Consider the following 13216-nt stretch of genomic DNA (forward strand, 5'->3'; position numbering starts at 1 on the left):
ATATATATATATATATATATATATATATATATATATATATATATATATATATATATATATATATATATATATATATATATATACATATATATATATATATATATATATATATATATATATATATATATATATATATATATATATATATATATATATATAATTTTACTTCTATTATTATTATTACCACTGATAACTCCAAGCTAAGACTAGTACATAGGAATTGGAGAAAATCTGTCTCTACATACGACAATATAGTATTCATTCATAGTAGGAGTTACCTCCTGAATAGAGTGTAAATCTTGAAAGCAACACCGCACTTTAAAAACCCACAGCTGCACCTGACAGGTAGGGTGAGGACACCGTTCCAGCGAGCACGGGTGGTGGCGTCCGTGGCTGCCCGCTGGCGACTCAACCCCTGCTACATGCATTCTTTCGCCATAACTGACAATTACTGGGTTCTCATAGAGCAGCCACTAGTTGTATCCGTCTCGAAGATCCTCCGAGTTTTGATAAAGCATGACGCACTCATCGATGCTCTCCAGTGGTGGGAAAAGGAGGTAAGGAGAAGAGCGTCTGTCGTTTGCAACAATGTCCATGTCAAGTTCGGTGAGGTGGTACTTATCACCGGCTCGTACACACACACATACGATGTATAGTGTCGCTTCTTTTAAATGATCGTTTAAAAATCTTTATTTTTTTTTTATCACATTGGCCGATTCCCACCAAGGCAGGGTGGCCCGAAAAAGAAAAACTTTCACCATCATTCACTCCATCACTGTCTTGCCAGAAGGGTGCTTTACACTACAGTTTTTAAACTGCAACATTAACACCCCTCCTTCAGAGTGCAGGCACTGTACTTCCCATCTCCAGGACTCAAGTCCGGCCTGCCGGTTTCCCTGAACCCCTTCATAAATGTTACTTTGCTCACACTCCAACAGAACGTCAAGTATTAAAAACCATTTGTCTCCATTCTCTCCTATCAAACACGCTCACGCATGCCTGCTGGAAGTCCAAGCCCCTCGCACACAAAACCTCCTTTCCTAGGCCGACCCCTACCCCGCCTTCCTTCCACTACAGACTGATACACTCTTGAAGTCACTGTTTCGCTCCATTCTCTCTGCATGTCCGAACCACCTCAACAACCCTTCCTCAGCCCTCTGGACAACAGTTTTGGTAATCCCGCACCTCCTCCTAACTTCCAAACTACGAATTCTCTGCATTATATTCACACCACACATTGCTCTCAGACATGACATCTCCACTGCCTCCAGCCTTCTCCTCGCTGCAACATTCATCATCCATGCTTCACACCCATATAAGAGCGTTGGTAAAACTATACTCTCATACATTCCCCTCTTTGCCTCCAAGGACAAAGTTCTTTGTCTCCACAGACTCCTAAGTGCACCACTCACCCTTTTCCCCTCATCAGTTCTATGATTCACCTCATCTTTCATAGACCCATCCGCTGTTATAAAGCCTTTGCTGTATATTTAATAACATTCTTCCACTTGCTGTCCTCGGGAATGTACTGCAATAAATTAGGCCTCTACTCAGGCATGCAAAACAAGTACTTTACTGACTCTAATCCGAGTACTGAAAGCCTGCTTAATTATTGCATTTCGTAGAGGAAGGTAACTTTTCCAATATTAGTTGATTAAAATTTGCTAAAAAAAAAAATGAAAAATTGGAGCGAAAACTGAATTTTTTTTCCAGAACTGTGCAAAATGAATGGAACTCTTCTATATTCAAATATTTTCGATTTTAATCAGTCTGCCAGCTTTAAATTTAAAAGATTTTTGTGTGTTAGAGCATATACTGTCTACAATATGCCTTAGTTTAACAAAGATTTTTACCTTTATAATTAACAAAAATATTAACATTTAAACATACTAACAATCTGTGTAGTTGATGATTAATAATGAATATAAGTTTGTGTTTGCCATAGACTAAGATCCACGTGGTGAGTCGTGAAACAGGAACTGTCACCAACACACAGTATGTCACTGAGACCTTCTTCTTCCTGCACACCATCAACGCCTACGAGGACAGCGACCACATCGTGCTCGACATTGCCTCCTACAAGAACGCCGAGATGCTGCAGTGTATGTTCGTCGAGGCGCTCAAGGTGAGGCTATGAACAACCTAAGGTCAGGTTCGAATTCTTTCAGTTTGGAGAAATTCTAAAACTAGCATTGTAAATCACCATATATATGTGAGTTTTACTGTCGCCAGAACGCCGCCTATGACCCGACATTCGCCCAGATGTTTCGAGGCCGGCCCAAGAGATGGGTGCTGCCCCTCCACCCTAACAAGAACGCTGAGCCCAATGCTAATCTCATCAGCCTTCCTAATACCAGCTGCCACGCACGCTGGGCCAAGAAGAACCTCGTCTACGTCACACCAGAACTTATTGTGGACATTGGATGTGAGGTAAGACACCTATACTCCTGTACAACAGATATAATAAATAATATCACATCCAAAGTATTGACATGGTGGTTTTCTCTGACTAAATGTCACTGTCTGGGTGGTCACTTAAAGCTTCATCTCATCTGTAAAATAAATGTCAGACTATTCAAGTAGAAGTGCAACTTAGGGACACAGGTGGAAGCTGTTCACCTTAATGTGCTATAGACATAAAGTCTTCAGTTTATTGATAGTGAAGGAATTCAATGAACAAACTAAGAGGGGAGGCATGAGAAGGTATATTATTATTGTTATTATTATTATTATTATTATTATTATTATTATTATTATTATTATTATTATTATTATTATTATTATTATTATTATCATTATATTATTATTATTATTATTATTATTATTATTATTATTATTATTATTATTATTATTATTATTATTATTATTATTATTATTATTGTTATTCAATATAAATCTCCTGCAAGACCAGGACCCACACGTTACTGAATTCACAAACACAATGAGTAACTGCATGTTGCTACCAACAGTAACAAAACCTACAAGAGTTACAGAGACTAGTGTTTCCCTACTTGACCACATCTGAACCAACACCATATCCCCTTTAAAATCAGGCATAATTACAGATAATACCACAGACCACTACCCTACTTTCCTCATAACAACTCTTGGTAAAATACCCCAAGACACTACTAAAGTCACCTTCAGACTTCACAATGAGGCAGCCATTAATAACTTCACAACAGCAGTAACAAACATTGACTGGCACACTGAGCTAGAAATCTATACAGATATTGACGAATGTTTTAATAATTTTCTAAAAAAGACCCAATACCTTTATAACACCCAGCATTCTCAAATCCATAAATACAAAACACCGATATGAAAAACAGTACAGAATGGGTCACATAACCAGAGACCAAACAAAACGTTACTCGTCAATCCTAACCAGCCTGATAAGAAGGGCAAAAAAATTGTATTATGAGAACAGATTATCCAACTTACGAGGTGATATAAAAAAGACCTGGAAGACCCTATCAGAAATTCTGGGAACAAAAAAGATATCACGACATAGCGAAATAAAATTAGCAAAATCAGATGAACCCCAACTCCCACCAACAGAAACAGCAAACAGACTCAATGATTTCTTCTCCACTATAGGTCAAAACCTTGCCAATAAAATCCCAAGCTCAGATACCCCACCAAATGACTACCTCACTGGCAACTACCCGAACACACTGTTCCTAGCTCCGACTAACCCATACGAAGTCTCCCTTATTATCAACGCACTGAAAAACAAGGCAGGAGATTTAAATACCTTACCACCCTTTATATACAAAAAAGCGTCACAAGTATTATCACCAATCATTGCAACATTCTTTAACAAATCCATTGAATCCTCCACCTTCCCTACAGTTCTCAAAATAGCAAGGGTCACCCCGATCCATAAAGGAGGAGACCAAACAGAGTTGAATAACTATAAGCCAATATCCAGTTTACACCCTCTCTCAAAAATATTCGAAAATTAATTCATAAACGAATCTACTCCTACCTCATCTCCCAAAACATTCTCAACCCCTGCCAATTTGGATTCAGGCCTAATAAAAATACTAATGATGCTATTATACACATGCTAGAACATATATACACTGCAATAGAGAAAAAAGAAGTCCCACTGGGGATCTTCATTGACTTACGTAAAGCTTTTGATACAGTTGACCATGACTTGCTCCACGTAAAATTGTCACACTATGGTATTAGAGGGCACTCCCTCAACTACCTCAAGTCTTACCTCAGCAACAGAAGCCAATATGTGTACGCAAATGGGGCAAACTCTTCTGCGCAACCAATTACAGTTGGTGTCCCACAGGGAAGTGTCCTTGGCCCTCTTCTCTTTCTCCTATACATAAATGACCTTCCAAATGCTTCGCAATTACTCAAACCCACACTATTTGCAGATGACACTACATACGTCTTCTCTCACCCGAGCCCAGTCACGCTAGCCAATACTGTAAACACCGAATTACAGAAAATATCTACCTGGATGAGGACTAAAAAACTTACACTAAACATTGACAAAACCTACTTCATTCAGTTTGGTAACAGAGCTACAGATGTCCCTCTTAACATAACAATAAACGGATCACCTATCACAAAGCTAACAGAGGGAAAATTCTTAGGAATCCACCTCGATAATAGACTCAAATTTCATACACATATACAACAAATTTCTAAGAAAATTTCCAAGACTGTAGGCATACTATCGAAGATACTGTACTATGTTCCACAGTCAGCCCTCCTGGCCCTTTATCACTCTCTTATTTACCCCTATCTCACCTATGGAATTTGTGCATGGGGCTCAACAACAATTAACCATCTCAGACCACTAATTACCCAACAAAAGGCTGCAGTTAGAATGATAACAAATTCTCACTACAGGCAGCACACTCCACCAATATTCAAAACACTCAACCTACTCACCATACAAAACATCCATACTTACTATTGCACCTATTACATACATAGAACACTTAACTCTGATATTAACCCTCCCCTCAAACATCTCCTTGCCAACCTCAACAGAACACATGACCATAACACAAGGCACAGATCACTCTTTGATGTTCCTCGTGTCCATCTCACGCTATGCAAAAACTCAATGCACATAAAAGGCCCTAAAATCTGGAATTCATTACCTGTAAATATAAAAGAAACACTACCTGTTTATAAATTCAAGTCTCTTCTCAAAGATCACTTACTCACTCAAAACCAAATAAATACTGAATAACTGAACCTAATAAATTGTATATCCTATATGTTACTCACAATTATATCACACAAATGTTAAACCTAGGACCCAATATAACTTTATTATTTTTTTTAAATACACTACCTAACAGAATACTCCATTCGACTGAATGTACAGCAATGCATGCAACCATATGACCTGTCTTTGTAATACTCATTTGTGCTTTATAGTTATCTGTTTACAATAATGTTTTATCACTGATTTCATCATTGCTTAGTTAATCTTAAGTTAATTTTAAGCCAGCCCATAATGCTATGCATATAAGTGGCTTTGGCATGCTGCTCTTACCTGTATTTTTTGTACCTCTGTATGTATGCTTAAATTACTAAATAAATAAAATAAATAAATAAATTCATTTAAAAGGCTAAACCCTTATGGATTTAGCTGTTCCCCATGGGAATGGGAAGCTATCAGGTTTGATAGGAGGAAGAGAAAGATAGCTCCAATTCTTTAGATCAAGAACCCTTCACCAGTATCAAGGCACTTCCTGTGAATGCCACTGTTGACTTAGCTTCTGCACCATGACAGTAGTGTCAGCACTAGGTAGTACATTAACTTACGTTGTCCAAGGAAAAGTAGTTTTCAACATTAGTCAAGTAAATGATAAGCGGGTCCAAGAACTGGAGCTCAATCCCACACCCACATCCTTAAGAGCCTGTTTCAATAATTACTGATTCACTTGTCCTACAGTGAATAATTTTTTTTATTAAATCCTGTTCAAAGCTGTGTAATACACCTTGTGTCACAGCAGTGGTAACTTCTACTGTGTTTCACAGGTGCCAAGAATCCACTACGACGAACACAACGGCCGCCATTACCGGTACTTCTACGCTATTTGCAGTGATGTTGATCACCGGAGCCCCGGCACGGTAGGTGGCGTCTGTACTAACAATCTAGTTGAAACAAGCCATGTAAGGTCTAACAGGCTGGGATTTGTATGTTATTTTATACTTTACCATTATATGTATAGGCTTCAAGGTTGTATAGGCTTCAAGGTTGAATTGGCTTCAAGGTTGTATAGGCTTCAAGGGAGATAAAGGATAGATAAGTTATTAGTACCGATGTGATTTATGGTATTTTTTAACTGTTTTCCCTTTTGTGGTAAATTACCTTTATATATAAATTTCATTACTGGTGTGCTGATAAGTTTACAATTATCCCCATTTTGCACGTGTGGTACTGATACAAATGTGTGTGTGGCGTCAGCTGGTGAAGGCAGACGTGGTGAACAAGACCCACCTGGAGTGGAGTGAACACAATGTGTATCCCTCGGAGCCTATCTTCGTACCTACACCTGGAGCTCAGGTAACCTTACCTACACTCATGATTATTATTGCTTTATTATTATTATTATTATTATTATTATTATTATTATTATTATTATTATTATTATTATTATTATCATTATTATTATTGTCATTATTATTATTATTACTCTTGTTGTTAATATCATATTTCTTTAAGCGTTAAACACGTCTTCGTCCTTCAACGCAACGGAAAAGAGTAGAAATAATTTTTTTTCAAAAGTATTGGCATCTTTATTTAGGATTTCATTTCTTTTATTACATATTTTAATTTAAGACAATGCTTATTTTATTTTTTAGGATATTGTATTTTCCTATTTTCTTTACATTTAGGTAGTAACAGCTGATATATATATATATATATACATATATATATATATATATATATATATATATATATATATATATATATATATATATATATATATATATATATATATATATATATATATATATACATATATATATATATATATATATTAACACGTCGGCCATTTCCCACCGAGGCAGGGTGACCCAAAAAAGAAAGAAAAACCCAAAAAGAAAGAAAAAACTTTCATCAACATTCAACACTTTCACCATCACTCATACATAATCACTGTTTTTGCGGAAGCGCTCAGATACGACAGTTTAGATGTCCCTTAAAACTGCCAATATACCAAACCCCTCCTGTAAAGTGCAGGCATTGTACTTCCTATTTCCAGGACCCAAGTCCAGCTAACCGGTTTCCCTGAATCCTTTCACAAAATATTAACTTGCTAACACTCCTTCAGCTCGTTAGGTCCCAAAAGCTATTCGTCTCCATTCACTCCTAACACGCTCACGCACGCGTGCTGGAAGTCCAAGCCCCTCGACCACAAAATTTCCTCTACCTCCCTCCAACGTTTTCAGGGACGACCCCTACCCCGCCTTCCTTCCTTACAGATTTATACGCTCTCCAAGTCATTCTACTTTGTTCCATTTTGTCTAAATGACCAAACCACCTCAACAGCCCCTCTTCAGCACTCTGACTAATACTTTTAGTAACTCCACACCTCCTAATTTCCACACTACGAATTCTCTGCATAATATTTACACCACACATTGCCCTTAGACAGGACATCTCCACTGCCTCCAGCCGCTTCCTCGCTGCAGCATTTACAACCCATATAATAGTGTTGGTACCACTATACTCTCGTACCTTCCTTTCTTTGTCTCCACAGATACCTCAACCTTCCACTCACCGTTTTTCCTTCATCAATTCTATAGTTAACCTCATCCTTCATAAACCCATCCGCTGACAAGTCAACTCCCAAATATCTGAAAACATTCACTTCTTCCATATTCTTTCCTCCAATGTGATATCCAATTTTTCTTTATCTAATTCGCTTGATACCCTCATCACCTTATTCTTATCTATGTTCACTTTCAACTTTTTACCATTACATACCCTCCCAAACTCGTTCACTAACCTTTGCAGCTTTTCTTTAGAATCTCCCAGAAGCACAGTATCATCAGCAAAAAGCAACTGTGATAACTCCTATTTCGTATTTGATTCTTCATAATTTAATCCCACCCCTCTCCCGAACACCCTAGCATTTACTTCTTTTACAACCCCATCTATAAATATATTAAACAACCATGGTGACATTACACTTCCCTGTCTAAGACCTACTTTTACTGGGAAGTAGTCTCCCTCTCTCCTACACACCCTAACCTGAGCCTCACTATCTTCATAAAAACTCTCTCTCTCTCTCTCTCTCTCTCCCCCTCTCTCTCTCTATACAGATGCCCACAGCTTACGAACAAGTTACGTTCCAAAAGGTTGTTCATATCTTGAATTGTTCGTAAGTCATCATTTTGCCATTTTTCTATTGTTACGATTATTATTGATGTTTTTAATATTATTAGTATCATTATTATTATTGTTCTCTGTGCCGTTGTTCGTTGAAAACTTAAGACAATACTGTACAATATCAGTAATGTTCAATTACTGTAATGTTCAATATCAGTAATGTACGGTTCTTAATACTAAAGCATATTTTAATAGTAAATATTGTAATAAAAAAGTCCTTACCTTTTTAATTGGTACAATAAACTTGAGGTGATGGATGAGAGGAAGATCGGAGGTTGAGTGGGGCTGCTGGGGGAGAGGGTCTGCCCGGCGTCGGTTGCGGCAGAACGTCGTACCACGCAGAATGCGCTCGGATTTGCGGAAGTATTGCAAATGAAACTTTATCTAACACGGCAGTCTGTTCGTATGTCCGAATGTTCGTAACTCGAATGTTCGTAGGTAGGGTAGCGTCTGTATATGTACATACATAAAATATAAATATATATACATATATATATATATATATATATATATATATATATATATATATATATATTATATATATACATATATAATTATATATATATATATATATATGTCGTGCCGAATATGTAAAACTGGTCAATTAGCAAGAACTCATTTAAAATTAAGTCCTTTCTAAAAATTTCTCTTATACGTTTAAAGATATATTTTTTTCATTAATGTTAACGTAAAAATTTTTAATTTTGCTCCAAAAGAATCTTAGAAAACTTACCTAACCTTATTATAACAAGAACAATTTATTTTAGCCTAACCCAACTAAATATATTTTAGATTTGTTTACAATAATTTAATACTAAACAAACACAGTGAAATATATTTTTTTCGTTAGGTTCAGAATGATTTTGGCGAAATTATTGCATACACAAATTTTCACTTGTCCTATATGGCAAGAAGAGCGTTGCTATTTAAGCCAAGATCAAAAGTTCTGCCTATTCGGCACGACATATATATATATATATATATATATATATATATATATATATATATATATATATATATATATATATATATATATATATATATATATATATATATATATATATATATATATATATATATATATATATATATATATATATATATATATATATATATATATATATATATATGCAAAACAACCACTGTGAAAGAATAGTGAAATTCCAAGTGCTTTCGTGATTAACACTCTTTCGTGACTACTCGTGTGAGTAGTCACGAAAGAAAGAAAGAAAAACCCAAAAAGACAGAAAAAAAGCTTTCATTATCAGTCCACACTTTCACTATAACTCATACATAATCACTGTCTTTGTAGAGTCGCCCAGGTACGACATTTTAGATAGTCACTCCAAACTGCCAATATCCCAAACCACTCCTTTAAAGTGTGGGCATTGTACTTCCCATTTCCAGGACTCAAGTCCAGCTAACCGGTTTCCCTGAATCCCTTCACAAAATATTACCTTGATCACACTCCTACAGTTCCTCAGGTCCCAAAAACCATTCGTCTCCATTCACTCCTATTTAAACTCCTATTTAATGCGCTCACGCATGCTTGCTGGAAATCCAAGCCCCTCGCCCCCAAAACCTTCTTTTTTTAACACGTCGCCCGTTTCCCACCGAGGCAGGGTAACCCAAAACAAGGAAAAAGCTTTCATCATCGTTAAACACTTTCACCAACATACATGCATAATCACTGTCTTTGCAGAGGCGCTCAAATACGACACTTTAGATGTCCCTCCAAACAGCCAATATCCCAAAAACATCCTTTGCACTTCCCACTTTGTACTTCCCACTTCCAGGACTCAAGTCCTACATGATATGAAAGTTGATATTTAATATGCTTCAAGTTTACTGCATCTCACAACCGCATATTGGCTCTCGAAAAGTCTTAATTAGGAACACTGTTCTTAAATAATTTTCCCACAAACCAAAGACGATAATCTGATGACGTTTAGGTCCATTCTGGGCCATTATCAAGTTGTTACATAATAATGGTCCGGGAGGGGGCCGAAACCCCGTCAGTTTTCATCTCCAAGTTGAGGTTTAATTCTCAGTTATTCCGGTGGCGGTACTGTGCCGTATTCTTCCCTTAGTTGCACCTATTGTGGCTTTTATTCTTCCTTTTATGACATCTGCTGTGACTTATTTTTTTTCCTGTGTTGCTTCTATTGTAACTTTAATTCATCCCTTTGTGGCATCTACTGTCACTGTTATTCTTCCATTCGTTGTCTGATCAGCGGGAAGATGATGGTGTTGTGCTGTCAGCTCTGCTGCGAGCCAAGGGTCTGGACCAACAGGTGTGCATCCTGGTCCTGGACGCCTGCACCTTCACAGAGGTGGGTCGAGTGGAGTTCACTGCTCCTGGACCTGTACCTAAGTGTCTGCACGGCTGGTGGGTCCAGGAAGGCACCCTCACCGTCCACACTCACAAGGATACACAAAAAACTAACACCAAGAACAAGCAAGGAACTAGCACCAAAGACAAGCAAGGAACTAACACCGAGGATAAGCAAGGAGCTAACACCGAGGATAAGCAAGGAACTAACACCAAGGATAAGCAAGAAAGTAACACCGAGGATAAGCAAGGAACTAACACCAAGGGCAAGCAAGGAACTAACACCAAGGATAAGCAAGGAACTAGTACCAAGGACACAAAAGGAACTAAAACATTTACACGTAAACGTGTAGCGTAGATTCTTGTAAATATGAATATAAAACATTCAGAAATATATTTTTACGACTGCTAAAATAAATAAGAAAATAAATATTAACAATTTATTCATCACTAAGTCTATGCATATTGTACATTGTTTATTGTAATATTTCGAGTTCCTTAGATGACTCATAACAGAGGTGTATTTCTCCAAGTTCCATTGTAAAAATTTATTAATCAGTTGAATAGAGAAGCCAGAAATGCATTGGTTAAATAAATTTTGTTAAGCTTGGATTGTTGATTATCATTCGAATAAACATTTTAACGTATGAATTATAATGTGAAATTTGACTTAGCATGTAGTTTCAAATTTGTTAAGTGATATGATATAAATACAATGTTGAAAAGATGGTTATGGATGTAATAAATATATGTTAACTTTATATAAAAGTAACATACGTGACCTTACAGATAACATTAATATAAAAATCTTGGAAGACAAGGGGTTTAAGACATTCATTATTTCGTTTTGAGATTCACAGTGCTGGATCAATTTGCTAGGAAAGTGACTAAATCTATCACTCAGGAGGCGAACACTGACATTCTATTGAACATTTACCTGTCATATCATCATTCATATTGTTCTTACAGATAGAAATACTCATGTTATAATTTATCACTGCATCTCAGTCCACCTCGTTTGGTGCAAATGTATTTAATTCTTAACTTTTAATTTATATGTAATTCTTAACATTTATTAATTTATTAGGCACTGACATTTTTTTTATCTAAAAGATTTTTCTTTACCCACAGAGTAAATGTTGAGAGTTTTCATCTAATTTCTTTCTACATATGCATGTAATCATATACATGTAGACATGTACGTGTAATTATATACATACGATCATCTCAATAAACATTATTTATACTTTCTTGGTTTACATGAGACCATTTTTTTGTTTCCTGAACAAGTAAATAACAAAGAAAAGATAAAAAGAATTCCATGGATAAAGAGCCTTCGCCAGTTCAGAAGTTCTACCTGCATGAAAAGCTTGAGTTATAATTCGGAATATTGTAGTTTATTTACTACGATATATCTATACTATTTTTTTTAATAAAAAAAAAATATTGGTACACAAATACCCAGCACCGAGAAAAAGGTGTGTCGCTGTAAGCTGGTTGGAGCAGCAGTGGTCAGTGGGTTGATACGAGGATGTCTTGATCTGGAGGAAACCAAGTATAGCCAACATGCATGAACACACAGATTATAATTTGAAAAACAAGCTTTTAATGGTACAACGATTCCCTCTACACAATTAAAACTTGCTTTGAAACTTGTCTTTTTCTTCCCGCAGCCTCGGTCTGTGAATGTTACCAGAACTAATACACTTGTAGAAGAAAGCAAAACAAAAATCCTTCACCTTCAGGAGTTTCACATTTTTTCTTCTCTTACCACTCTCATGTTAAGACATTTGGTGATACTTTATGAATTTGTTGGACTGAAAATTGCATGACTTATACATGTCAATATTTACATTTCAAAAACTTCGTCCTCAGAGGTAGAGACTCTCTCAACTCATTCTCGCACCAACGGACGTAAATGTTCAAGATTTTAATGTTTTTTATTTTCTTTGACCACCTCGTTACTAGATCTATCGTGATGTGTTTTTCTAACTCGTTTATCTGTGGTTAGATGCACGTTTTTTGTAAGTATATATAACCCAACCTAACCTAACCTAAATTAACTTGACCCAACTTAAAGAAAACATGGTTTGAAGAAAAGAATCGTTTAAAAATGGACGTTGCGCAAAATTTCAAAAACAGATGTTCTAAAATGGGAAAGGTGTTGTGTGCCTGGGATGCAACACTCATTACATCTCTGGCACCAAACACTGACTGCTTGGTTACTGGTGACTTCACCTGGACACTCCTGGCTGTCATCAGCTCTGCATGGTTGGGGCTTAAGTTGTGTGATAACCATATTTCTTTCTCTAACTTTTTATTGCATTCTTTTCTTTTGATCTACAGCGGATTAAATCATTGAAGCTCAAGTGATCTATCTGTGATATTTTCCAGGTACACCTGAGTGCAGCGAGGATAGGGGCGACAAGGCTGTATGCGTTGATTGATTTAATGATATGTGGTCCAGCTTCAACACATGTTATTGTAGCTTCAAAACA

The 13216-nt window shown here is 36.5% G+C and overlaps 1 protein-coding gene across 1 annotated transcript in view; it reads left to right on the top strand.

Annotated features, from left to right (window-relative positions):
* LOC128692030 (uncharacterized) overlaps positions 1–11964 on the top strand; it is a 50353-nt gene extending 38389 nt beyond the window's left edge. The window contains exons 8-13 of the mRNA XM_070085169.1: positions 346–557; positions 1946–2125; positions 2233–2430; positions 6025–6117; positions 6455–6553; positions 10621–11964. Coding sequence (XP_069941270.1) covers positions 346–557; positions 1946–2125; positions 2233–2430; positions 6025–6117; positions 6455–6553; positions 10621–11076 — 1238 coding nt within the window. The 3' untranslated portion in view covers positions 11077–11964. The remainder of the gene's footprint in view (positions 1–345; positions 558–1945; positions 2126–2232; positions 2431–6024; positions 6118–6454; positions 6554–10620) is intronic.
* Positions 11965–13216: the final 1252 nt, after the last annotated feature.

The sequence above is a fragment of the Cherax quadricarinatus genome, chromosome 15 (genome assembly GCF_038502225.1).
Source record: "Cherax quadricarinatus isolate ZL_2023a chromosome 15, ASM3850222v1, whole genome shotgun sequence".
Classification (NCBI taxonomy): Eukaryota; Metazoa; Arthropoda; class Malacostraca; order Decapoda; family Parastacidae; genus Cherax; species Cherax quadricarinatus.